Consider the following 27,841-nt stretch of genomic DNA (forward strand, 5'->3'; position numbering starts at 1 on the left):
AACAAGGAGACCCCTGAATGGAGCCCCTTGCTCTGGTGAGTGTGTAGGAGCTCCCCCCGTTCAGTTGTCTGTTTAAGCTCCTACGTCTGCTCTAGTCATTTGTGGAGGTGCAGGGATGGGCATCTTGGGGTTTGAGTTAGATTTGAATCTCCTGTTTATATCATGGCATGAATATTTTAGCCTAGAATTAAACTGCCTTAGATCGGTCTTCAGGGATATCTTAGACTGTTCTTTACCTTCCTTCCTTCAGCTCTCTACTGAGCTAGCACCACCTCAGTGAGGCCTTACCTGTCCACCTTATAAAAATAAACAGCGGTCTCCCCTCTGGACTCCTTCTTGTCTGTCTCTGATTTGTTTTTCTCCATTGCACTTACTAACTTCTAACACGTATACTCCATTTATCTTATTTATTTTCTACCTGCCTTTGCTGACGTCAGCTTCGTGAGGGTGTGGATTCTGTTTTGTTGGTGTAGTAATCCCTGCCATGTGCTGGAACTGCTTCTCTCCTGTTTTTGAATTTATCCCAGTTCTCAAAAGCCACTGTTCTAGAAAGGTTGTGCACACATGTGTATGCACACACACATACACACACACACCCTTTTAAAAAACGCAAAAGGAGTTTGTTCAGGCCTCTTGAACTGGATTCTTGGTTTGAGGGTGGGAATTAGTGTTCTCTTTCCAGTTTCTGCCTACGGTGATTTCTGAGCCTCGGTGGGCTGTACTGACAGCCTCAGATTTCCTGTCTGCTGCGGGCAGCGTCTGATTTGTAAGGGTATCTTCATGGAAAGTTCTGCCTGCTTTGTGCCTCGCCGTCACCATGTCAGCGCGCGGTCCATGTGCAGCCGCGGCTCCTGGGGGTGTGTCTGTGCGCCTGGTCTGCTCCCGGGTGGGACCAGCTCCCCCAGCCTTGTCAGTTTGGTGGACTTTGGGAAGAAAAAGCACTTTGTGTCTTGTTCTTGCTTTTAATGTCATGTTTCATCCAGATTGCTGGCGCTGACTTTTCTTTGAGTTCTCTGCATGTTTCACTGTCAATGTTTTGTCACATTTTAGTTTTTACTAAAACCAGATGATTGACTGACCTTCAAAAGGCAGATACTTTTTGATGTTAGTCTCTAACCTTTTATTATTTGCGGATGGAAGAGAGAAAGAAACCTTTCTAACTTGGCTCTTCTAAAAAAACGTTTTTTACTTCAAATATGAGAATTATTTTCCTTTTCTTCTGTTTTCTCACTTTTTTGCTTGTTTTCTCATGAAAAGCTTAGAATGAATTGTGCATGTGTGTTTAATTATAAATTGTAAAGGCTTGGGTTGTCTGGGTGGCCTAGTTGGTTGAGTGTCCGACTTCAGCTCAGGTCATGATCTCATGGTTCTTGAGTTTGAGCCCCACATCAGGCTCTGTGCTGACAATTCGGAGCCAGTGCCCGGAGCCTGTTTCATATTCTGTGTTTCCCTCTGTGCCGCTGCCGTGCCCCCCCCCCCCCCCCCCCCCCCCCCCNAAAAAATAAGTTGTGAAGGCATTAAAATTTTTTTTAATGTTTATTTTTGAGAGAGCGAGAGAGCATGAGCAGGGAAGGGGCAGGAGGAGAGGGAGACACAGGATCCGAAGTGGGCTCCAGGCTCCAAGCTGTCAGCACAGAGCCCGACACGGGGCTCAAACCCAAACTGAGATCATGACTTGAGCCGAAGTTGGAGGCTCATCCAACTGAGCCACCCAGGCGTCCAAATTCTAAAGGTATTTTAAAGTAATCTTTTCTTGCCTTACTGCCATCAAAAAGCGGTAGACATAATGATTCCCCTTTTTACATAAAGAAAGAAAGTACAGTAAAAGTCATAACACCTGAGGGGGCAGTTAGGTGGGGACTTAGTTTCTACTTTATTTGCCTTTGAATTGTTTGAATGCTTTATAAGTGAGCCTGTTAGTTTTTAAACATATATAGTAATTTTTAATGAAAATATTTTGAAGACTGAAAATATTGTCCTCACTTTTGAAAATAAAGCCATCTGTGTGCTAATTAACACTAGACAAAGACAAACAAGCTTAAAGTGTTTTAAAATTTATTTTGAGACTGAGAGAGAACAGGTGTGAGTGGGGGAGGGGCAGAGAGAGAGAGAGAGAGAAAGAGTGAGGGAGGGAGGGGGGAGGGAGAGGGAGAGGGAGAGAATGAATCCCAAGCCGGCTCGGGTGGCACAGAGCGAATCTCGGGGCTCAAACCCACAAACCATGACATCATGACCTGAGTCAAAACCAAGAGTTGGATGCTTAACCGACTTAGCCACCCAGGTGCCCGCAAACAAGCTTTATAATAAAATATTACATGCAAAATATGAATTTCTGGTTTAAGAATATAATTTGCTACGAAATACAGCCTGAACTGGAAATACATCTCTAAAGACAAAAGGTGTTGTCTTTGTAATAAATGAAATAAAATATATCCATTCTTTTCTCTTTGTATGAAACAAACCCAGCCCCAAATTCCATCTTAACTAAATAGTGATTTTCCTTTAGAGATGGAGCTGAGGTTTTTCTTTAAAAGACTTAGGCAGGACTGGTAAGTAATGTAAAGAAATCTGAGTATCCTTGGAAGATAATTTTTGAGGGACAGGGAGTATTGTCTTATTGTGTACATTTTATTAGTGAAATGTTAATTTAGACCAAGCAAACAATGAGTTCAGAATGGAAAATAAGTAGAATGTTTAGTGGATGCTGTATATACTATTTTCCTGAAAGGCTTTGGTGCAGGGTCTCTCATTAAATGAAATCTTTTTTTCACCATGTCTGTGATATACTTTGAGAATTTGTGGCAAAGTTTCTTACTAGACAGGAAATCTACAAGCATTCACTGACCTAAAATTTGACTCAGATCTTGTATTTTTTTCTCACTTATCAAAGGGAAAGTAATATTTATAGTAGAATTGTCATTAAAAAATAAAAAGGGAAAAAATCTATTTGCTGTGATCAGAATTCCTTTCAGGCTCATTAAAAATCAGTGATTATTAGCCCAGGTCTCAGTAAGTAGTCTTACAGGTAAATCATGATGTGTCTCTCACTTCTTGTGAACCAAGACCTGCCTCTGGTAGCTGATGTCCAAGGTTGCCAAATCAAATTACACCTTTGGAAAGAAGTTGTTGGCTTTAAACCGTCCGAATTGGAGAGTGCTGGACCCTCCCTCTCTGGCCAAGGAATCTGTTACTTTCTATTTGACACGATTTAACAGTCTCCCTCTTCTAAAATAGCCCTGCTATAAGGCTTTCTCTAGAGAGGTACACTTGTAGATTTTAAAAAACTTAAAATTACTGTCCCAGTGCTAGTCCAGTATATATAGTTGCTATCCTAGAAAAACAAACATATCTACCAGGAAAAAAAAATCTCTGTGTTCTCCTGTCCCAGTTGTGATGCTTATGTGGAAGTTGTGTATTTCATCACCCTGGAGCTGTGGACACAGCACTAGAATCTGAGCCCACATGCATTACAGTGGAGGCAATGTCCCTGCTGAGGTGGTGAAGGTTGGCTCCTGGGGGGCCAAAAAATCTTACTCTTTTGTATAAGCACAGATACATATGTACAAATATATGATGTATTTATTGCATTAAAGTTCCATTAGATGGGGAGCTAAATAGAGAAAAATGTCTACAAAGGCTTGGGGGAGGGAGTGACAATAAATAAAACACTGTCTTAGGGTAATAGGCTAGGAGATGGTAGATTATGATTTTAGCATTAATCCGTGCCTTTCCCCCCAGAAGTGTACATGACGAAATCCCTGCCTCTTTTTTCCCTGCTCTGCTAAAATACTTACACCAGTTTGCACATCTGCCACTAGACTACCCAAAACTAGCTGTAGCTGCCTACTTGTTCCACGTAATCCTGAAGACTGAACATTTCCTTTAACCCTGTGTAGCCACTTCTTGAATACCTTGACCCCAAACTGAAATAGTAAAATATTCTTCTATCTTCCCACCATTGACTGCTTAACACAGCCGTTCTCTTAAGAGCGCAGAACGTGCTCTGGGTGAGACTGGGCTTGGCCGGTCCAGCAAGCACTTCAGGGTTCCTTGTGGGATGGTTGGTAAAACAGAGTCCCAATTGTTTCATCCTCAAAAGAGAAGGCCCGGATGGGATGGGGGCCACTTTTAGCTTAAGAGGAAATGAAGTAATTCTTGGGTCATGCTTCAGCAGCACTGTTTATCTACAGCAATGTTTCGTTTCCATGGGAACAGGTGATACAGCGATAAGGAGGCTGCAGGCAGGCTCTCTGACCTCAGGAGCACATACGCCTCCCGAGCTGCCGGCTTAGAAAAGGTTGGAATGAGGTGCTTGTAAGAGGAGCTTTAGCAGTTAATGCTAATGCTCCTTACTTACTGTGCTTTTCTTTATTCTGCCTTCTCTCTTCTTCCGTCTTTTCAGTTCTGCGGTGTCAGAGGCAGTTTTAGTTCCGAAACTTTACTGGGTCTTGCCACGGCTCTTGCTGGAGTATGGGGACTCTCTTTCCTGGGTGACCTAAACAGGAACATTTTTGATAGCTAAAAAAAATAATAACTACCAGTTTTTCCTGCCTGTCTCGGGGCAGGTGCCTTGCGCGAGGCCATCTCTAATGTTTTTCTGAACAATCCAGAAGGTCGGCGGTGCTGGGCTTCAGGGTGGAGTGACTAGTTCAGGGTGACCTAGTGTGCCTGCAGCAGAGGGTGACAGGCACACCTGACTGACCCCGAGGCTAGTCGCCAGCATCCTTCCAGGCCACTGGTTCACACCTCCGGGAGCTGACCACCCTGCTCCCCACCCCAGAAAACTACGTTTTCTGTCGTAAAAGAATGGGACCTGATCGTGGGGTAGATTCAGAAGGCCATATTAGAAATGGAATTGAAGCCCAGGCCATGGTTCTTTACCGGTTTGTCGTTCTTCTTCCCCTCTTTAAATTCTGTGGGCCTGCTTCTTCAGGAGAAGGTTAGTAAATTTGTCAGAACTTCCTTTTTTAAAAAGACTCATGATTCTTATCTTCCTTCTTTGTTACCAGGAAATTGAGTGGAAGGAAAAAAAAACCATCATGGCAGTGGCTGAAAACCCCACTACGCGTCTTTCTGCCGCAGCTTCTGTTTTTATTTAAAAACAAGTTAAATCGTGATGATTATGTCAAATTGAAAGTGGTTTCCCATCCCTGTGTCTTTTCAGTATAGGTGCGGGCGTTGTTAATGCTCTACACTTTATAGGGACAAAGGCCCCTCAGATAGTTGTGTCTCTAGAGCTAATTTATGGCAATAAGACATTTTCTGTGTGTGTATGCAGTGGGCTTTGTCTTATTACTGGATCCGTGTTATATAAACTTTGTTGGATTTTTTTGAATGTTTGTTTATTTTTGAGAGAGAGAGAACATAAGTGAGTGGCGGGAGGCAGTGCAGAAGATCTGAAGCAGGCTCTGAGCTGACAACAGACAGCCTGATGCAGGGCTCGAACTCACGAACCATCATGACCTAAGCCAAAGTCAGACACTCAACCTACTGAGTCACCCAGGTTAACTAACCTTTGGTTTTTTAACATGTTGGGTTTTTAAAAAAATAATCTTGAGATGGGCACCTGGGTGGCTCAGTCAGTTAAGCATCCCATTCTTTATTTCAGGTCAGGTCATGATCTCACGGTTCATGGGTTCAAGCCCCACATCAGGCTCTGCACTGACAGCACGGAGCCTGCTTGAGATTCTCTCTTTCCCCTCTCTCTCTGCCCCTCTCCTGCTCTCGTTTTCCCTCTCTCTCTCTCTGTGTCTCTCAAAATAAAAATAAATAAACTTAAAAAAAAAAATCTTAAGAACCACTTGAGCACAAGAGGAAGCACGAACGAGTGAGAGTAGCCTGCCAGCCCTGGGCGGTGGACTCCAGACGATAGGCTGAGACACTTGTTTCTGAGTGGTAGGAGCTGTCCCAGTGTCCTCAAGGTTATTCATAAAGGCCGCCCAGGACACCCTCGGCCCTCCACTCCTCTTTTTCACTCCTTGAAAAAGAAGCCTATCATCATACCAAACATTGCAGATTTATGGCACATTTTACATAGGATGATTCATAGTCCTCTTCAGACTGTGAGTTCATGTCTGAAGGAAAAATGTCAAGCGAACAATCGGATAGCTGCTCCTGGGTTTCTGTTTTGTGGCCTTTTCTGACGCTCTGCCTCCTCAGATACACAGTTTTATTTTACACAAAAATGTGTACACGCAGAGCTGCCAGGGGTTTATCCACCTACCGCCTTCCAACATATTTCTTCTAAAGCAGCAGAAAATTGCCAGTAAACAGTGTGTGTGCATGTGTGCGTGTGCGTGCGTGTGTGCACACACCCACACACCCACACACCTGAACCACCTTCTGGGTCTCCCCAGCCCACACCAGCTGAGTAAACCAGCGGTTTAGCAAAATTCCAGTTAGATGCCCACGCACTTTGCCCTTGTGCTCTCTGCAGTTTTGAGTAAGGTTCTTGCTTCTCCCCATGGCTTTTCTGTGTGCATGCAAACCCCTTTGTGTGTGTGTGTGTGTGTGTGTGTGTGTGTGTAGTTGAAGACCTGGGACATGGCATGAACTCTCCATCTGGACGGATTGTAGGCTGGTGGACGCTATTTAGCATCAGAGGCATGGTAACTCCCTTTCTGGTTCAAGCTTGGATTTCAATCTTGGCACAGGCTTGAGGAAGGAAACCAGTAAAAACGAATAAGGATTGTTCATCTGGGTAGGGGCAGTGGATATTAAGGTAGTATAAGATCTCTTCTAAGCAAGTTTAAGTTTTGAGGGCAGAATTCAGTTTGGATCCCAAATTATTCACATTTTCATCATTGAACTTTGAAATTGTGATTTTCATGTTTATTGACATTTATTCATCTGTACCTTAAGAGGCTGTGAGGAGTATATAAATGAGCTTAACCCTGGATAAGTCAAAAATGCTATGATTATTAGTGAGGTTCCATGAATTAGAACTGCACTGTTCTTACTTGAAAGTGATTCTTTTGACTGAAATACACAGTGTTACATCTGTCTGTCTTATTTAATTGGAAATGAATCTAGGCTAGGTATGATGTCATTTTTGGGTTATGGTACTGAAGAATTTGAGAAGACTCTTCTAAATTATAGCTCTTTGTTTATAAGACTAAGCGACTGTCTAGATTTTTAACGTTTATTGATTTATTTTGAGAGAGAGCATGTGCGTGCATGCACAGGGGAGGGGCAGAGAGAGAGAAGGAGAAAGAGAATCCCAAACAGACTCCATACTCCACACAAAGCCTGACACAGGGCTCGATCTCAACTGTGAGATCATGACCTGAGCCAAAATTAAGGGTTGGGCACTTAACCCACTGAGCCACCCAGGTGACTGGGAGACTGTCTAGATTTAATAGCATTAAAGATGCTGTCATTTACCTCAGGCCACGTAGCTAAGAAGTCAGGAGAGTAGGTTTGAACCCATGTCTATGCTGTCACTGAGCATCCAGATGTGATCAAGTAAATGTCCTCTCGAAACTGTAATTTCCATTCTTTGTACTTCCCTTCTGCTTCCATTTTTATGTTTTTCAAACTCTTCTCTCTCCTTGGAATCTCTAGATAAGTTTCTCTCCCTGTGTACCTTCCTCCTGGTGAGGTACACAGGCTTTTACCTCTGGGAGAGCCTTGGGGCCTGCAGGGGCCATGCCCTCATGCTGTAAATGACGAAGTTGAGGTCTGGAGAAGTAGAGGTGATCAGAGGTGACCCAGCTTAAGAGTGTCACAGCCAGGATTGGAGCACGGTGTTTCTATTTCCTTCCTGCTGATCCTTCACGGTACTTTCCAAATTGTCTTGTACCAATAAATCTTGGGAGAAAGGGCAGACTGTAGACCCGGAAAATGGGCTCAAATTCCAATTCTGCCACTTGAGGAGCTTTATAACCTTGGCCGAATTACTTAATGTTTTTGTGCCTTGGTTTGTGCATCTGGTCAATGGGTGTAATAGTATCTACCACATAGGGTTGCTGTGAGGAGTACATAAACCGTTACTTGGAAAGCACAGAGAATAGAGCCAGGCACATAGCAAGTATTCTGGAAGTGTCTTTAGGTAAGAGAAGATGGGCACCGTGCATTTGAGTGCTGAGGGCTCTCCTGGGCTTGCAGAGCTGGGAGCTGGGTGCCTGTCCAAAAGGTCCTTCTGAGCAGCCGCCTCCTCCCTGAAGTCTTCCTGCTCTTGCCCACCCGTGAAACATGTCGCTTCTCTCCCCATTAGTTGCACTATGTGAGTGTCTTCTAGAACCTGTCCCCTCCTGACTCCCTTTGCAGTTCCCCGCCACAGGTGTGATTCCCCTTGCAGACCGCACGCCTTGGGAGGGGCCGGCACCCTCACCGTACTCGTGTCTACGTCGGAACCACAGTGCCCTGGGCTCGATGCATAGCCAGCTGCTGCTAGATGCGCTAGAACCGTTTGGAAGAGCCGCTCTGCCAGAAAGATACCCAAACCGCCTTCCTACCTGAACCAGCGGACTTGTTTCTGTTGACATTGTTGTTTTATATTATTAGACTGGCTGCCCTTCAAAGTAAAGGCTTTTTTCTCATTTTCATTTCATATGTTGAAAGTATAAATTCAGCATATGTATTGAATTGAAATACACACGTGGGTGTCCACACAATCATGCGTGTGCACACACACACGCACGCACGCACCCCAGGCAGATGGCGCTCCCGTTTCCTACGGCCTTCCTAGAAGGAATTCAGCAGGTGTGCTGGTGGAGTTCTGGGTTTGTATGAACACTCATCTCCGTGGCTCAGGAGCTTCCTGTTCTTGCTTTGCCGTCATCCAGGCCTGTCATTCAAGCATCAGGCTCCTTGCAGGCAAGGACAAACTCTTGCATCATAATACAATAGGCCACGTCCCTGGGCATCAGATTTGAATTTGAATAATGGATCCTGCTTCTTAATATCTGTGTGACCTTGGGCAGATTGCTTCTTGAAGTCTTTTTTGTCATTTGTCACATGAGGACACTACATACCCCATATACTTGTCACATAGAGAAAATGCCATGTCGGGTACCTGGCATATAGTAGGTACTTACTTCGTTCGTAAAACTTGTTACTGCCCTAAAAGTACAGAGCAGTGAGAGATTTCTTTAGTGATGAGGGTAAAGGGCTTAAGGTGGCCTCTGGGAAGTAGTATGTGGAAAGTCAATTTACTTATTATTCTTGTTCACGTGGGAAAAACAATTACTGTTTTTTTTTCTCTCTCTTTAACTCTCTTTAATGCTTGTTTATTTTTGAAAGAGAGAGAGAGACAGAGCGTGGATGGGGGAAGGTCAGAGAGAGGGAGACACAGAATCTGAAGCGGGCTCCAGGCTCTGAGCTGTCAGCACAGAGCCCAGCATGGGGCCTGAACTCATGACCTGTGAGATCATGACCTGAGCCGAAGTTGGATGTTTAACCGACTGAGCCACCCGGGCACTCTGACTGTTCTCTCTTTCAAAAGCAGCAGAAAGCTTTGATCTGTGCATGTCTGAAGCCTCTCCTGGCCCGTGGCCACTGTGTGGAAAGTCAGATCTGTGGACCGTGTGGAGGGCTTCCCTTGGCCCAGCGCCCACTGTGGAAAAGCAGTGTGTGCGAGAGGCTGCAGGGACACCATGGGTGTGCAGGTGCCTGTGGTTAATCAGGAGAAGCACAAAGTGGCATCACGCATGTAGCAGAAATACCTGACTCCATTGTCCTTTCCGTTTTTCTCATCAGAAAGACATTTTAGGGAAGAAGAATGATAATGTTAGCGTACTTCTTGCCAGTGGAGATCAGTGTTTGGACATTGAGGGAAAACAGTGTGTTTCAATGATTATATTCTGCGTATCGTACATACTTAATTTTGTGAGGCTAAAAGTCTAGCAGAGAGTCTGATTCTCTAAGAGGGCCTTGCCCACAGAAACCGTGTCTTCAAACCTCTCTGATCGTGCTGGAGCGGAGCCCTCTGTGGTGGTGTGACTGTGGCCACTCATGAGGTCAGGCCGTCTGGACGGTGGGCACCAATCTCTGGCGTGCTTCTTGCCCTGAGCTGGGCTTCTGGCCACAGCATTGCATCATCCTTGAATGAACCAGGCGATTTGGTTGATGTCATTACAGTACAGGGAAGAGTTTATCTGAGAGCAGAAGTTATTTTGCAGGCTTCGAGTTGTTGATAATAGTGAAATGAGATCAAGTCGTTTTGTACTCTTCAGAGTGCTCCATCATTTGATCGATTGTGGCGTGATGGTAATAGGGCAAGTGCTGGGGAATCCAGAAAGTTCCTCCCATCTAACCTCCTGTGTGGCCTTCTCTCTGTTGGGGTTCCACATCTACTTGCATTCCATTGGTAGCAGACTGGCTTGGCCTTATAAGATCCTTGAGCTTTCGTTCTTTCCTCTGTTCAAGTTGATCAGCCAGAATTCAGGACATAATTCAGGAGATCCTCAGTGACTGTTCTGTGCCCAACATTACGCTCCAGGGGGTACACCTGGGGGACAGAGCTGTTTGCTGGTGGTGAGGAAACTAACTGATAGTTGCAAATAACAGTTCACACATGGAGCTGGAGCGGACAGAAGTTTGGAGGAGAGCTGTCAGAGCTGGGAGGAAGGGGGCATTTCTTTTAGGAAGGAGAACTTGGGTCTTGTGCAGAGCGGAGGGGACCCAGCGGTGTCTTTCTGGCAGCGGGCAGGCTCTGACACTGTCTTCTCTGCTGCACGTGTTTTCTTCAGGTCATGACTGCTGTGAGACCGTGAGGGTGCAGCTCTGTGCTTCCAAGGACGGCCTTCCCGTGTTCGTGGTGGCTGAGCAGGACTTCCGGTTTGTCCAGGATGAGGCGTACGATGCAGCCCAGTTCCTGGCCACCAGCGCTGGCAATCAGCAGGCTCTGAACTTCACCCGTTTTCTTGACCGGTCAGGACCCCCGTCTGGGGATGTGAATTCCCTTGATGAGAAGGTCGCCCTGGCATTCAGACACCTGAAGCTGCCGGCTGAGTGGAACGTGCTAGGGACGGATCAGACGCTGCATGGTAAGAGCTTACGCGCACCAAGAGCACACACAGACCTCAGTTGAAAACTGAGGTTTTCATGGGAGCTGCTTCCCTATAGTCCTTGCCCTCAAGCCTTTGACGGCGGCTGGGTACATCCTGCACTTGTGGCCTCAAGGGCATCTACTCTCCATCCTCCAGCTGAGCCAATAAACCTGTTCTTGCAGAGAAAGAACTGTTCCCGTTTATAGCAGAGGGTGGCACGTGCGTCCCCTTGCCGCAGGTCCGGAGCCCACGCGTGTTCTCCCACGCGGAGAAAGTGACCCATCCTTCATGAGGACTGTGGCAGAATAACTTGTTGTCGTCCTTTTGGTGTTTAGTTACCAAACACAGGCTTTTCAGTATTATATTCTGACATTTTCTAGAGACTCCATGGAGTTGGAGGAAAGAAAAGATGGGGGATTGAGGCAGGGGGGCCCTAGAGCTCGCTGGGCTTCTTTATCCAGAGCAGTTTCCCTCTTCATTGATTTTATCTGCTGGCTGTCCGTAGAAGAGGTCAGTGAAGGAACGGCTCCACTTTTTAAACCAGCACTGATGCAGTGACTGTGCATGTTCCTCTCACTCAGAGGGGTCTCCCTGCAGAATCGTCGTGTGGCACGTGGCATCTGCCAGATGTCATGATTTTATGTATGTATGTATTTAAAAATTTTTTTTAACATTTATTTATTTTTGAGAGAGAGAGAGAGGGCATGCACGCAAGTTGGGGAGGGGCAGAGAGAGGGGGACGGAGGATCCAAAGCAGGCTCCAGGCTCTGAGCTGTCAGCAGAGCCCAGTGCGGGGCCCAAACTCACGAACCACGAGATCATGACCTGAGCCGAAACTAAGAGTCTGCCACTTAGCCGACTCAGCCACCCAGGCACCCCTATATACATATTTAGACAAAACAGTATATGCTGAGGTCTAGTAAACACCACCCTCATTCCCTCCTGAGTTCACATCAAGCTGCAGAGGTTTAGGAGTTACGGAGCTAGAGATCCCAGTGTGTGCTTTGCTACTGATGAAAGCTGTTTTGGATTTTATCAATGCTACATCTGCCAGGGGGGTTTATTGTCTTTCTACTTTCTCTCCGAAAGAGCTGGACAATCACAGGACTGCCCCTCAGTGGCCACCCAGCTTTGATTATCGTATCCTGTAGGGCGAGCAGACCAGAAGTCACCCTCTCTGCCGGTGAGCAGAGCCTGAGCTGAGCCGCCCAGTGGCGGCCTGCATCAGGGGCCTGCCCAGTGCCTGCTCCCACAGACTCGCCAGACACGCGTGTTCTCTGTCCCGCAGAAGAATGCTGGAGAGGTCTCTGCCAGCTTCCGTTCTCTTCCATCCTATGACCGGCTGCAGGAATGGTGTCCTCTAGCAGGGGCTCACTATCCGCATACTGCCAGAGCAGGCCTGCCTCAGGAAGACAAGAAAGAAAGCTTGTGCACTCGAAAATCACATGAAGGAAGAAAGCATTTATCCTCTTTTTTCTTTTTCTAATTAGCATATTGACCAGGGAACCTCTTCATTGCTGAGAGCTAAAGATGAGCATATCTGCCATCACGGGGAGCACGGGCGCCTTTTCAGAAAGCGCGTGTTGAGGCTGTAGACCACCGGCCCTGCTGTTCTGTGCTGGTGTGGGAACGAGTGTTCTGCTTGGCCATCTGCAGAGCAGTATCAGGATGGGATCGCGTTAGTTGTTTCTGGGGCTTATGGTGGTTTTATGGTTTGGTTTTATCTTTTTTAAAGAAGGCGCAAGAATTGGAGTTTGTTCATATTTCCATGATTCTTTTTTCTTTAAAGAACTAATTAGAAACAGCACAGGTCTGAAACTTTAGGCATATCACTTCCCCTCTCTGGGCCTTAGCTTCCCCGTCTCTAACAGGGAACTGGCCAGCTTTCATATTTTTGTGGACTTGCCATGTGCTTCTTCAGTTTCTGTTGCACATAATTGCCCAACAGGGCTAGCAAAGGCTAAATCAGGTTTGAACACTTAGGGAAGTGCATTAAAACCACAATAAGGTACCATTGCACACCCATTAGAAATTATAAAATTAAAAATACTGGGAAATTAAAGCGAAAAACACTGGCAAATGAAAAAGCTGGCAAGGGTGCAGACCATCTCATACATTGCTCGTAGGAATGCAAAGTGATATGCCACCCTAGAAAACAGTTTGGTGGTTTTTTATAAATTTAAATGTCCATTTCTTATATGCCCCAGTAATTCCACAGTGGGGTACGTATCCTAGAGAAATGAAAACTTACATTTACTAAAAAAAAAAAAAAAAAAAAAAAAAAAAAATCTTTGCACAGATATGCCTGTGGCAGCATTGTTTATAATCCCTCAAAACTTCAAACAACCCAGATTTCCCTTGTTGGGTGAATATATAAACCAACACTGAAACATCCATACAGTGAAGCGCTGCTCAGCAATAAAAAAATAATAAAGGGGATACATGCAACAACCTGAATATATTTTGCTAAATAAAACAGTCCATTTCCAAAGGTTACTTACTGTGTGATTCTACTTTTAGAATATTCTGAAAAGGGCAAAATTACAGGCACAGAGAATAGATCAGTAACTGCCAAGGGCTAGGAGTGGGGATAGGTGTGGCCGCAAAGGAGTGTCCTGAGGGAATTCTTTGGCTGTTGGAATGGTTTCATATCTTGGAGGTGGTGATTATAAGAATCTGCCTGTGTTCCAACTCAGAAGACTGTATGCCTCCCCCCCCCCCCCCCGTAAAGTGAATTTTATTAAATGTAAGTTACAAATAATTCAAAGAACAAAGGAAATTGAACAAGTTAGGTATATACTTTGCAAGGTGAAATGCATGCAGGGAACTTGATAGACATGCCTTTAAGTCAACAACTAGGATCAGGAACCTGATTTCAAGTGCTCGATTCACATTCTGCAGCTGAAGTTCAACTCATTGTGGATTCAAATCTACAAACACTGGGTGCTCTAAGGGCCCACATAGCATCAGTTAAGAGGTGCTTGCTTGCTGCTGAGGGACGGATGTAAAGGAACATTCTGCTCACATGAGTGAATTGCAAAGGTACTTAAAGGAAGAAGGTGCGAAGCCGGCTTGTCGCCTGGGAGAATAAGACAGATAAATAGGGCACCTTGTTACATAACAGGACTCCTTGCGGTTGCAAGCTGGGGTATCTACAGGTTGTTCAGCCTGGTGTTTGAACAACGTGGTCAGGTGAGATACCCTTCTGCTCCTTGTTGAGTTGCAGTGCTGCTTAGCTTTTCTCGGGTCCGTGACTCCTTTGAAAATAGCTTGGGTTTCTCCTCAGGAAGAAGTGCATTTAGACATGCACCTGAAACAGTTGACATAGTATTTCAGGGCTTCTCGGCCTCCCTCCACAGCATGCATGAACATGACATTGAGAACTCTTGGTTTAGACCTGGTCCTATAAAATGGGACGAGCAGAGGCAGTGGACTCCCATTTGTTTACAGCCTGGCTTCACCGCAGGGGTTCCTGCAAAGTACTTCGTCTCTGCCTCCCAGTTTCTTTATATGTAAAATGGAGAAAAACACAGGGAGAGTGTGTATTGGTCTGTAAGCTGTGCGTGTTGAATATAGCGTGACCAATATCTGGTAACCTTTTAGAGACAGAGCATTGATGGGCCCCGTAGGGCACAATAACGTGACCTATCTGAGGCCACAACGGGACAGCGCTAGAAAGAAAGGTTCTTTGAAGGAGAATGAGGCTTTGTTTTGCCTTTACTTTTTTTTTAAATTTATTTTGAGAGAGAGTATGAGCAGGGAAAGGGCAGAGAGAGAGAGAGAGAGAGAGAGAGAGAGGGAATCTGAAGCAGGCTCTGCACTCTCTGCACAGAGCGTGATAGAGGGCTTGAACCCACGAACTGTGAGATCATGACCTCAGCGGAAGTCAAGAGACAGACGCTTAACTGACTGAGCCACCCAGGTGCCCCTGCTTTTACTGATGTCTAAAGTTCATCTCCCCTTCAAGCGTGAGCGTGGGGGAGTTTGTGCATTTTCGTGCCCCCGTCTCTGGTTACGCACAGCAGCTTTCACACTGTCCTTCTGGCCTTAGCTCTGCCTTAAACGCAAGTAACAAGGGTGCATTTGGGGGGTGGGGTGGGGAATGGTGGGGTCAGGAGATCTTCCCTCTGGGTTACCAAGTCTCACTTCCTGTCTCAGCTCTTCAGTGCCTGGCGGTTAACGGGCGTGGTGAATTGAGGTGGTTTTCACCCGGCCGACCCTCCCAGCCTGCCTTCAGCCTGACCCCCTGGCAGCACAGGGCGGGCCCGCTGAAGACCAGCTCGGAAGAAGGGGAGGAGAACCGTCCTGGGGGAAAGCTTCCTTCTTACTTTGTCACAGGACTGTATCACTAAATGAAAAGATCTGATCATCTCTGTGGGTGGGAATCTGGATGGAGAGAAGGAGGAGACAGGTTTAAAAAACCGTGCAGCGCCAGCCAGGGCGTTCTCCTCTCTCCACATCTGGTGGTGGTACCAGCACCTCAGCCTTCACGTAGCTCCAGGATAGGCGGCTCCTTGTGGAGGGGCTTTTAGCTCCAACGGTTTTGTTGCCTCTGAAACCTTGATTCAGTGACAGGGTTACAGGTGTCGCTTTTGGAAAAGCCGGTCTCTCACTCTGGCCTCCGTGGAGTGCGGAGCTCCAGTCCCTGCGTGCTGCTGCACTTTACCGAAGGGGCGGCACCGAACAGTGGAAAGAATGGGGATCGGGGTTCCCAGAGATACAGATTCCGAGAGTACTGTGAGGAGGGCCTTCGGGTGGATCGATGGGGAAGGAAAAATATATGTGGTCTTTGCTGTATTGTTCCCAGAATCTAGAACACTTGAACACTTTGCTTCGCCGCAAACTGGCCGTGTGCACAAGTTGCAGCCATCTGCGAACTCACCGTGGCTGAACGGCTACTAGGCGCGTTGGCTTTCTCTGCAGATCAGAGGGACTGGCGTGAGGGGTGAATCCAGCAAATACAAGTACGTAGCAAGAGGGCCTGAAGACATTTTCTACTGCCTTCTCTGTGGGTACAGCTGGACCTCCATAGAGATTTTTCCAGCGGAGCACGGTTAAAAGGGAAAGCCAGCCAGCCGGTGTATGAAGTAAATTAACAGCCTAAAGGAACCGGAGAAGCATCATGAGTATTCAGACGGGAGACTCCTGGAGTATAATTTTCTTCAAGAAGCCAATGGAAAATTTAGAAGAGAGTTCCTATTTGTCCTTTAAAAGCTCAAAGAGGGCAGAGCTATTATGAAATTAGAGAAGGAAGCAGCATGGAGGAAAAGAAGTTCAGAGTATCTACTAGGCCGGAAGCCCCTCAATCAGGGTTCCACCGCAAAATCGGAACCGGTGGGAGAAATCTACAGTTATTGCAGGGCAAAGCTTACATGATTGTGGGGGCCCGTTAAGCAAGCCTGGGATTCGTAGGGCAGGAAGAGAGGAGAAGATCCTGGGCAAACTCAGACCCACTGATGAGCCAAAGCTGTCATCCTCAGTGAATCCGGAAGGGGAGATCAGAGCAGGACGGAACCCCGCGAGCACAGGCCGAGGCTGACCTCCAGGGGGAACCTCTGCCCTGCTTTTAAAGCCTTCTAGCTGATTCAGTTAGACCGACCCAGATTATCCAGGATAATCTTCCTTATTAAATCAACTGATTAGGGGCTTTAATTACATCTTCAAAAAGCCATCACAGTGAGGGCAAAGACGGAAAAGGGAGTTGGTTGAAAAGAAGCAGGGACATCCAGAATCCCATAGCATAATTAAATTCCGACTGGGGACAAAGGACTCCATTGACATCACAGGAAATGCAGTTAGTGATCTGAAAACCAAAGTTGAGTAACTCTCAGAATACAGAGGGCAAGGACAAAGGAGCATGAGAGGCAAAAATTACAGAATAGTATAGAGATTGACCCTAAATTGTAGACACTATGGAGTTGAAGCTTAGACGAAAGGAAAGAAAACTAACGAAAGATAGTTGGGTAAAAACTTTTATCTTTTGGAGGAAAACACGAAAAGGTGCTTTGTAAACCGCACCATTAGCTCGTTTGCATGATTGCTGGAGTTTTACAAAAAGAGGGTGGACTAACGGAGACCGTATATAGCAGAAGGGTTTTCAGATCTTGCTGAGTCTTGTGGGCAAGTTATTAATCTGTTTTTGTCTGTTAACTGAGGATAGCGAGACCTCACGGGGTAACCTCAGAAGCATTGAAACACAAAGTACTTAGCCCAGAGCACAGCACCTCGCGGGTCCTGATCACGTGGTACACTTCTCGTCATCTGCTGATGGCAGGGAGGGGCGACCTACTGGTACACGTGGCGCCTGCCTTAGGACCCTAGAATGGGATCCAGGAGGACATAGGTGCTGGAGCGGGTGCATGGCTTTGTTGTTGGGACTCGGAGATACTGAACTGACTCCGCAAATCTGCCACCAGAAAGGGTGAGGGTAGAGAAAGCTGCCCTGGGGAGGTGTCACCCAGCAAGGCTGGGTGAACCAGTCTCTACAAAGTCCCCTCGTTCCTGGTGGGTGCCTCGTTAGCTCTGTGGTTTGGACCAGGATAGCAGAGGGCTTGTGAACCGCCGTGAGGCACAACTTAGGTGGTGATATTTGAGCTTCTGTGAAGGTTCTTTTTGCCCTTGTGTCTGGGCCTCTCACCTGCTCTCAGGTGTGGATTATTACCTGCGCACGCAGTGCTTCTTCCAGGGTGGTGAACATTTTCCAGCTGCGTGCCTCTGCTGAGCACCCTGTACATTCCTGAGTTTGTGTAGTTCTGTAGGAAAATCGTGAGATATGAAAGATAGCTTTTGCATTTAAGAAAATTTACCTTCGCGGTAGGGAGACTCGACTAACACGTGACGTTGGAAACCAGAGAGGTTCAGTGTAAAATCGCAGGTTCAAAGATTGTTCATTCTTTTTTTTAATTAAATTTGTTAAAAATGTTCATATATGGGAGAGAGGGGAGAGAGAGCGAGAGCAAAAGCAGGGGAGGGCCAGAGAGAGAGAGAGATACAGAATCCGAAGCAGGCTCCAGGCTCTGAGCTGTCAGCGCAGAGCCTGACACGGGGCTCAAACCCACGGACACGGATTGCGAGACCATGACCTGAGCCAAAGTCAACACTTAACCCAGGTGCCTCAAAGACAGTTCATTCTTAAGTGTTCTTCACATAAGGAGCATGGAGGTCTTCAGGGTCAGGAGAAAACACCGGGTTCCAAGGAGTCTAGGAATGCAGGCCTGTGGAGAAGTTGAGACCTGAGGAAGCCATGGAAAATGAGCAGAAGGCAGGCGCAGCTGGGCGCCATTCACATCGAGGGCCCGAGTGGTGTCCACTGGAGGTGAGCATCGCTCAGCCCGCAGGGCAGTGGCCGGAGCTCTCCTCGGGCTGTGCACAGGAGGCGGCCTGAGGAGGAAGGAGTATCATGTGAGTGAACCCGGAACATAACCTGAAGTCTAGGAGGAGAGAGCGGGGGAAGGGAAGGACCCTGGCACTAGTAATTGCTACGCCCAGCCTCTATCCCGCATTCCTCTGCGGCCGTCCTTCGGTTATAGCCACCCTGGAGGCCAGGTGAGGGCGCCCCTATCCCCAGGGGGTGCAGGGATGAAGCTCAGGTTACATGGATGAGACCCAGTCGCACAGATGGCAGATGGCCACGTTTGAACCTGGACTTGTCAGACTCCACAGCCCTTCCTCATTCTCCCGCCTTTGACGTGACTCACTGTACCGAAGAGGAGCCTTCTTCAAGTGCAGGAAGCCCACGCGCATGTTTTTCTCTCGGAACTTACTAGCACGTTGTCTGAGATGTGCCTGGAGATGCATTTCTTTCTTTCATTAAACGTAACACAACAAAGCTGGCAGTGTCTGCAATTTGATTTGCCCTTAATGTAGGGGAATAAAAAGACCTGTGTGTACTTAACAAGCAGAACCTGTTTTTAGTGTTTAACTAGCCAGCTCCTGTCTGGGTGTTTAAGTAACTATACCTGTCGGTACATCCACCTAAGCCCAATGACCGTTCTGCCCTTGGGCCCCCGCGTTGTGAGGCGGCCCTTTCTCTTTCCCCCACCCCCTCGTTTAAGGGAAGAAACCACACGTGTGAACTTATCCATATAAATTGATTGCCCAAATGTGTTCAATGAGAACATAGAAATGGCCTGGTTCTTTGGAGACTTTGTCTGTCATACTGTTTTCCAGCCTCGCTCCGTCTGCCCTTGCGAGCTGGCCGTACCCGCCCACGATGACACATGTATGCTGTGGTTTGACTGGAGGGTCCTAGGCCCTCGGAGATGGTGGTGTTCACGCCGCTCGTCTTTCTTGTCGGTTGCTTTGTGTTTTCACATTTCCCCTGCTGACTCTTGTTCCCCCCCCCACGCGCAGACGGCGGCCCCCGGGAGACGTTGGTGCACTTTGCCGTGCGGCTGGGCCTGCTGAGGCTCACGTGGGTCTTGCTGCAGAAGCCAGGTGGCCGCGGGGCCCTCAGCATCCACAACCAGGAAGGGGCGACACCTGTGAGCCTGGCCCTGGAGCGGGGGTATCACCAACTGCACCAGCTGCTAACTGAGTAAGTTCTTCCGCTTCCTTCCCCTCCGCCCCAGCCCCGCCCCTGGTTCGCAGCAGGGCCGCCTACTTGGCACCTGGCTGCCACTTGGCCCTCAGCTCCGTGCCTGGCCTTCCGCCGGAGGCTCCCCGGCTCGCTGCTGCTCACGGCCTCGCTGCCCGAGGGAGAACACACGTAAGTCGGCTCACCGTTCTCTCCCTGCCACTCGCCTCTTCTGTGCCGCTGAAAACCCAGAGGGGGTCTTGTCTGTGGGGTGGGCATTCCGGTACCATGCAGGTAGTTGATCCCGGTTTAGTACAAGAAGAAAACCGTTCTCTGCCATACATTTCCTCCTGTTATGTCTTCAAGACTCAGAGGGGTTCATTAGAAACAAATATTTTCATGTCCTAACTGCATGCAGAAAATATGCTGAACCACTGAGTTTTGGTTTGAATGTAGTTTCTATGCATAAAATCTAGAGCCTCAGTCTCTTCATCTGACGAGCAGGAAAAAGCAACCAGGTTGTCCTGGGAACGTTCAGGAGGAAATCCTGTGTGTTGTTAGGCGTTCTCTGTAGAGAGCCCTTTGAAGGAGGGTTGTTAGAATGTTTGAATAACTCTTTCTTGCGTAAATAGAGAAAGAAATGCATTACAGCAGCCAGCCTTTCCCATTGGAAGTTTGTCGTGTTTAATACATAGTTTTTATCATTCTGTGGGCATCACAGCTTCTTGGCCACATTATCTGAACAAGAAGAGACCTCATGGGATTTATGTCCTTTGGTAATCGAGGGACCCTTGTAAGTTAAGTGGATATTCCCGGATTTTCTGAGCTTGTGCTCGTGTTAGGCTTACCGTAGGTGCTTCTGTTTTTCATCACTTGTTGCTGCTGGGTGGGAGGGAGTCTGGGAGGGCTGCGGGGTGGTTTCAGAATGTAACGCTACTTACTGTTATGTCAACAGGTTTTCCGTTTGTTTGCTTGTTTCCTTCACCTGCCCAGTTATAACTTTCCCAGTCAAGCCAGACAGAAGGTTCTTTTCAGATACTTTCTAATGGGTGCCGCAGACACCGTGACCGTAGGAGGGGTGCTCTCCTCATCTCAGATGAGCTCTGGACACCTGAGCTGCCCTAGGACCGGATTCCAGGGAGGGATCTGTTCCTGCCCCGTCGTACTTCCCATCTGGCCGGTGATTAGATTGCCTCTGCTGTTTGCCTCACGGCCTTCGGAAGAGGAGCTCGGCTCCAGAAGCCGAAACAATGAACTCTGTATTACTGTCGTGGAGCCGGAACATGGTTCCTCCAAACGTGGTCGTGTCGCTCCAGGGGCTTGCGGGGAAGCAGAGCTGGTCGGGGACGGCCGTCCCAATGGGGAAATAAAGCGATTGCAGCAGCTTTATTGTGCGCTGGGCTGGGCGAGGCCATCACAAGACCTGTTGCATCAGGGCTTTAAGGAAACGGGAGTGTGTGTTCTGGGAAAAGATTTTTTGACTTGCTTTACTTATCTCCTTTTGAAGGGAGAGCCAGCTGGGGAACTCTTCAAATAGAGGACCGCAGGAGGAGATTAAAGTTAGCAATTAAAAAATGGCAAGGAGGTGATTTTTACTAAATTGTTTGATCTTACTTGACGTTAGTAGACTTTGCTAGAATTTTAGTCATAGAGTCAGGAAGGATCATCATTCATGGATGAGGGGGACCCTGAGATCTGGAGAGGCAGTGACTGGATCAGGGTGACAAGGTGGCCAGGCCAGCACTAGAAACCAGATCTCCTGAGAAGTCATCCAGAGGCCCCCCACTCCTAGGGTTCTGAACAGGGGCTCAAGGATAGGCTTCCTGGGGTCTGCAGCCTTTGAAGTTACAGGCAAAAGTTTGTACACATGTGTTTCTGAGTGAGGAGTTTGTTTTGTGAAACTCAGGTTTGTGAAAAGCTACGAACTGTTCCACTGTATGATAATAACTTCACTAAAATCTTTAGACTTGGATGTTCCTACCCTCCCCCCTTTTTTCTAAAGTTTATTTATTTTGAGAGAGAGAGAGAGAGCACGTGCGCATGTAGGCAAGTGGGAGAAAAGGAGAGAGAAAATCCCAAGCAGGCTCAGTGCTGTCACTGTGTGTGTCACAGAGCTTGACACCCCCCCCCCCCCCCCCCCCCCCCCCCCCCCCGCCAAACCGTGAGCTCATGAGCTCAGCCGAAACCAAGAGTTGGATGCTTAACTTACTGAGCCACCCAGGCGCCCCAGCCCCTCCCCTTTTTAAATTAAAAATTTCCATATAGGCCTATTTCTTTTTATCCTCTCTTTTCAGTTAATAGGAAATTGAGGAGTGCCTGGATCGTTCAGTCAGTTTAGCATTTGACGTCAGCTCAGGTCATGATTTCAGTTTGAGTTTGAGCCCCACGTTGGGCTTGCTGCCATCAGCACAGAGCCCACTTCAGATCCTCTGTCCCCTCTCTCTCTGCCCCTGCCCCCCATTCTCATGTGCTCTCTCTCTGTCTCAAAAATAAGCATTAAAAAATTTTTTTTTAAATATGAAATCGAGGGAGGGTTACATACACTTTACACTTCCAGAATAACTATTTGCGTGCCAGTCTTAACTGAAGATTCAAGTTTATTTAGCTTTTTATATAAATTTTTTGTTTTCATTTCTTGCTGCTTACCCTGGTATTTTGGGGGCTGGGTGGGTAGGAGGACATGGTGCCAATTTGGGTCCAAGTTCTTTTTGTGTTTATGTGTCCGAGGCTTGTTTTGATAATCCATTTTGATAAACGGATTCACCTCTGTGTGAAAATCGATTCTGTTGTGCTTGAAGTGGAGAGGTTATCTAAATAAGACCCGTGTCTGTAGAGAACTCTCGAAACTAATACGGACTCCCAGCAGATAGTGATGACTCTTAAGGACTTTTTTGACAGCGTCCCTTTTCTATAATCCGTTATTGTTCACTTTCACCAAGTTCAGTGACCGGGAAGGGAGAGATTTTGTGGACTCTCTGCTCTTTTATTTTCGCTTACATTTTGATCTGGTATTACGAATATGGTTTTATTTGCGATTTGAAGATACGTTTTAAACAAAATGTTACCAGTCTTGCCTGAGAAGAAACCTTACCTTTGGAAGAGTACCCAGAATGCCTGGGCCTGCCATTGTGGTTAGGTTGACGCAGAGCTGTGTCCCCCATTTTGGGGAGAAGTTAGCTGAACACCCCACCGAGGTCCCGATTCACGATGATGCATAGAAGAGGGCAAGAACACAAGCCGTGAGACTCTTCATTTAGCTAAAGCTGGGAGGTGACGGTGTCAGCTGGGTGTTGCACTGGAGTCCTCCAGAAAGAGAGTGAGAGAGCCAGGTGCTATGGGACACACATCACACACCACACAGAAGCAGCCTGGGGGCCTGGATGGGTCGTGGGGGAGGGGCAGGGTGAAGGCAGAGGCGGTTCCAGGTCATGGCTAAGTGTGCAGACTGTGCAGTCCGGCCAGGGTTTGCATTTTGGCTCTGCTGTTCGTAGCCATGTTTTCTTCTCTGAGTAAGTAACTCTCCTCTCTGAGCCTTAGTTTCTACATTAGTTTAAAAAGAAACAAGGATAATAATTTCTACTTCCTGGAAGTATAACCTAAAGTACCTGGCATACGTGGTGTGAGGTGATTCCTCACCTCAGGGTGTGTTTGTCATACAGATTATGGTTACTACTTGGAGCAAATGTGGGGTCTCTGAATACTTTAGCTTCAAGAGAAGACCGTATGGTTTACTGGAATCGCTGAGGGATGACGAGCTTAGTTAAAAACGAAGCTTCCCCACTTAGTAGCCTGGGTGACTTGGAAAAAAGTGGTCAGTCACCTACCCATTCTGAGCCTCTCATCCCTCAGGTAATACCTTTTGGTCTATGGTACCAGGTTTGTGCAGATGCTGGGTTAGACTCTGGGGTTGTCTGTGTAAAAGGTTCTTACACAGTCACCTAATCCATGAAATGATGACCCACTGATCAATGAAACTCAGATTCCAGTTGGTTGGTCTACCTAGAGTTATCTTTTTGTGGTATTTATTGTAGTTCCCTGTGAAGTTGGCAGAGAGATTGGCAGAATTTGTATGGAGGCAGGCTAGCCTTGAACCCAGGTCTGTCCCTGGGAAGCTGGACCATCTTGGGCAATCCACTTACCCTCCTGAAGCCCTGTCTCCCGTGCACGTTGCTTTGAGGAAGAAACAAAGGAATACATGTAGAGCGCTAACACAGTGACTGATACAATATTACTGCCCTTCCCTGGACTTTCCATTACTTCTGGAAAATGGAAATGTATTTTTTCATACATTAAAAAATTTTTGCCAAGATCTGGAAGGTAATTCCAGGCAGCATTTATTTGGTTCTCCCTACTTGATAAGGGTTTGAAGTTATTCCCTAGTGTAATAGATAACAGTTGTCTAAAAACAAAAGAAGTAGTTTGGTCCTCTGCTCCATGCTGTGGTGTGATGCTTCTGGGTGACAGAACAGGGAGCCCCAGAGGGGTGAGGGGTTATTTCCATTGCTGCCACCCTTCCAGGAAGATTATTCCCATAGAGGATTTCAGCTCTGGAGCATTGGCATGAAAAGTGTTGAAATACTTCATTTGCCCTGAGAATGAGTTTCAAAGTGTTTGTCTTCAAGCTGTGTTCTGTAACACATCTCTTTACTTATTGAATGTCTGCAGTGCACTAAAGAACATGGTTGGTACATTACAGCTAATATTTCACTTCCACCTTATGAGAACCTTTCCGAAATAGGCCGTAACAGGCCTTATTTGTGTGGTACAGACGAAATAGGAAGGCTCAGAGAAAGACAGCAACTAGCCCAAGGCTGTATAGAAAATGGTAGCGCTCCTGTCACACACATCTGTGGAATTCAAGGCCCATAATCTTCTCTACAAAATTTTGGCAGGAGGAAAGAAGCTCAGGAAGAGGCCGCAGGGACATGGGATGATTAACACTTAATGGGAGGAGGGTTATAAGCTTTCTATTCAGTCCTGACCTCTCCTCTCCACTTGTGTTACCCTCATGGTTTTAAGTCTTGTTGACACCCCAGCTGTCTTTCTACACTGGTTCTCATGGTACCTAATGAGTGGGTAGGTTAGGTGTTTCCGATTTTATAACTGAGGAAACCGAGGCCCGAGAGGTAAAGTGAGTTGCCCAAAGTCACACAGCTACAGAGTGACAGAACCAAGCTCAAAATCCAAGGAGCTGTCCAGGTAGAGATGACACTGGTGTGTGGGCACAGCGTAGACCCAGCCTGGCCAACGCTGGGCACTAGGTCGTGGTTTATCATTGCAGGGCGCCATCGGCCCCCCGCAGAGAGTTTGAGTCTGTGGCTGCTCGTGGCCTTCTCTTGGCACGGTTACACTTGAAGCCTGGGTCCAGGGTCAGCTGGTAGGGTAAGTACTCAAGCGTAGGTATTGCACAATGGAACTGAGTGCTGTTGAGCAAAATGTTCTGTTCACACAGCAATGGCCTTTTTAGGGCCCTCTTTAAGTGCTTGGCAAGAGGGTCCTCTGTAGCCCGGCTGGTATGAAAACAGTTTGGAGTCTTCACTTTTGCTTCAGAGGGGAAGGAACGAAACAAGCCTACAAACTTCCCTCCAAAATAGTAGAGAGGAGGAGTTTTTTGTTTTTTTTAACTTTACATTTCTCTGGCTCAGGTCCCAGCCGTCTGTCCAGCCTTACATTTGTCCATCCACGCACCCATCCTCCTTTCTCACTGTGTGATCTGGGCCTCTGTGTCCTGGTGAAAAAGGCCATAGAACTGAGAGGCATCTGGGAAGAGGGGGAGGGCGCATGCGTTAATGAATACCTGCTCTGTTGGTGCCTCAGCAGTCCTCGATTAGAACCTTTCCGCTGAGGTCTGAGGTGTAAGTTCATGCAGCTGGTGTTCTTCTGCAAGTGGGAAAACAGACGCAGAGAGGCCAGCTAGCTCACCCAAGGCCATCTAGTCAGTCAGTGGCTCTTAGTCGCAAGCCTGTCCTTGGGGTGTGTTTACACTTTGATAGAATTTTAGGCGGAAGCATGTTTCATAATATTGTCAATCTTTTAACCAACTTAATTTGATTACAACGATTCACTGATCTGGTGTTCAGTGACTTTTTTTCTGTTGGTAAATTGCAATTGGACCACTTTAAGAATTTTGACATTTCCTAGCTTTTTTTTCAAGCCATTCAAATAGTAATCTCAGGATTGTTGCCCTGTGCAGCAACTTGCTGGAAAATGTACTTTTTTTTTGAAGTTTATTTATTTAGAGAGTACACGTGCCCGAGTGGGGGAGGGGCAGAGGAGAGAGAATCCCAAGCAGGCTCCAGTGTGGGGCTTGAACTCAGGAACTTCAAGATCATGACCTGAGCCGAAATCAGGAGTCGGATGCTTAACTGGCTGAATCACCCAGGCAGAATGGACTTTCTGAGAATAATGTATGTATTTAATCTAACAGTAGCCCCAGCTGCCATATATTGCATTTGTACTAGGCACTTTGCATAAATGTCTGTATATTTTATTCTGTCTCCAGCCCTTTGGGGGTGGGCATAGCCGCCTCACTTCAGAAAGTAATCGCCACAGCTGCTAAGTAATGGACCAGTAATTGCAACCAGTTTGTAACTGCACTTGAACTTTTACACTGCCTTGGACTTCATAAGGAGATGGATTGGTGTTGCAAGTTGGTTGGAATAACAAAGCCGTGCCTTATGTCCTGGGGTTTCTTCCCGTGCTTCTTGCAGTACGTGTGCAGGTGGTCCCAGGTGGTGTTTGTTCTTGATGCCATGTGACCTCAGGCCTAAGAGCCTCTCTTCAAAGAGCTGTGAAGTAGTCATACCACTTCACCTCTGCTGGCAAATTCTCTGTGGTAGTAGCACGTGATTTTGAAAACTTTTTTTTTTTAATGTTTTATTTATTTCTGAGAGAGCCAGTGTGAGCAGGGGAGGGTCAGAGAGGGAGACACAGAGTTCGAAGCAGGCTCCAGGCTCTGAGCTGTCAGCACAGAGCCTGATGCGAGGCTCAAACCCACAAACCACGAGATCATGACCTGAGCCGAAGTCGGATGCTTAACCGACTGAGCCACCCAGGCACCCAGAAAACGTTTCTGACTTTATGGACCCAGGTAGAAGAAAACACGAGCCTAGTGTGTGGGACCTGATGGGCATATGTGAGACCAGGAAAGCTCAGTTGGCACCCTCCACCCTCTAGAAAACATAAACCTTTTGTAACCATTACAAGTTATTTTTACTTGGTCAGTTTTGGAGTTTCCTTAAGGGCATGCCTAGAGAAAGAATGACTTTTCTAAGGAAAAACACTAAGTGTGTCGAATAAACCTTTTGGCCAAAATCAATATTTGGCCAAAGCTGAATATCTATGCTAATGAATGAAGTTGTGTGAAACAAGAGTTAAGCATGATACAGTATAAAATACAACTTATACTGTACATTTTCCAAGATTGAATAGTTCTGTTATACAAGTGGAAGAACAATGATTTCTCAGCATTAGCAGATGCTAGATTGCTCTTGGTTCATCAGATACTCACTTTCAGAGCACCTTGGGGGCTCAGTCGGTTAAGCATCCAACTTGGGCTCAGGTTGTGATCTCACGGCTAGTGAGTTCGAGTCCTGCCTTGGGCTCTGTGCTGACAGCTCACAGCCTGGAATCTGCTTCGGATTCTGTATCTCCCTCTCTCTGCCCCTCCCCTGCTGGCACGCACTTGCTCTCTCTCGCTCGCTCTCTCTCTCTCTCTCTCGAAAATAAATGTTAAAAAACAAAATTACTTTCCATCAGTGCATCAGTAATATATCTAACAAGTTGGGCTATAGAAAATTGTAATTCAGGGAAGTTTTCCAGGAACAGGTTTTCTAGAAGGAATTCTATACTTAGGATTCTTGGTTTTGTGAATCTGAAAAGTGCTTCAGCTGCTGAAATTGGTTAGCATTGTTAGACAATCATTTTGACAAAGTTTTATTCAAATGTGTAGTATCCCTAGACACTTAGAACTAGAAGGAGTTGCACTGAAGTATTCTTTTTTTTTAATGTTTTTTTTAAAATTTATTTCTAGGAGAGAGAGAGAGAGACAGCGTGAGCAGGGGAGGGTCAGAGAGAGAGGGAGTCACAGACTGAAACAGGCTCCAGGCTCTGAGCCGGCAGTCAGCACAGAGCCCGACGCGGGGCTCGAACCCACGAACCGCGAGATCATGACCTGAGCGAAAGTCGGACGCTTAACCGACTAAGCCACCCAGGTGCCCCTGAAGTATTCTTATTTAAAGTCTGTTATTTATGGGGCGCCTGGGTGGCTCAGTCAGTTAAGCGTCCTACTTCATCTCAGGTCATAATCTCGCAGTTTGTGGGTTTGAGCCCTGGG

At 46.9% G+C, this 27,841-nt stretch overlaps 1 protein-coding gene across 8 annotated transcripts in view; it reads left to right on the plus strand.

Annotated features, from left to right (window-relative positions):
* Positions 1–27,841, plus strand: part of AKAP13 (A-kinase anchoring protein 13) — a 321,162-nt gene that overhangs the window by 124,652 nt on the left and 168,669 nt on the right. For all 8 annotated transcript variants that reach the window (XM_039245765.1, XM_039245768.1, XM_039245766.1 and 5 more), the window contains exons 4-5: positions 10,692–10,988; positions 19,344–19,527. In XM_039245765.1, coding sequence (XP_039101696.1) covers positions 10,692–10,988; positions 19,344–19,527 — 481 coding nt within the window. The remainder of the gene's footprint in view (positions 1–10,691; positions 10,989–19,343; positions 19,528–27,841) is intronic.

The sequence above is a fragment of the Hyaena hyaena genome, unplaced genomic scaffold (assembly GCF_003009895.1).
Source record: "Hyaena hyaena isolate Hyena2069 unplaced genomic scaffold, ASM300989v1 scaffold_266, whole genome shotgun sequence".
NCBI lineage: Eukaryota > Metazoa > Chordata > Mammalia > Carnivora > Hyaenidae > Hyaena > Hyaena hyaena.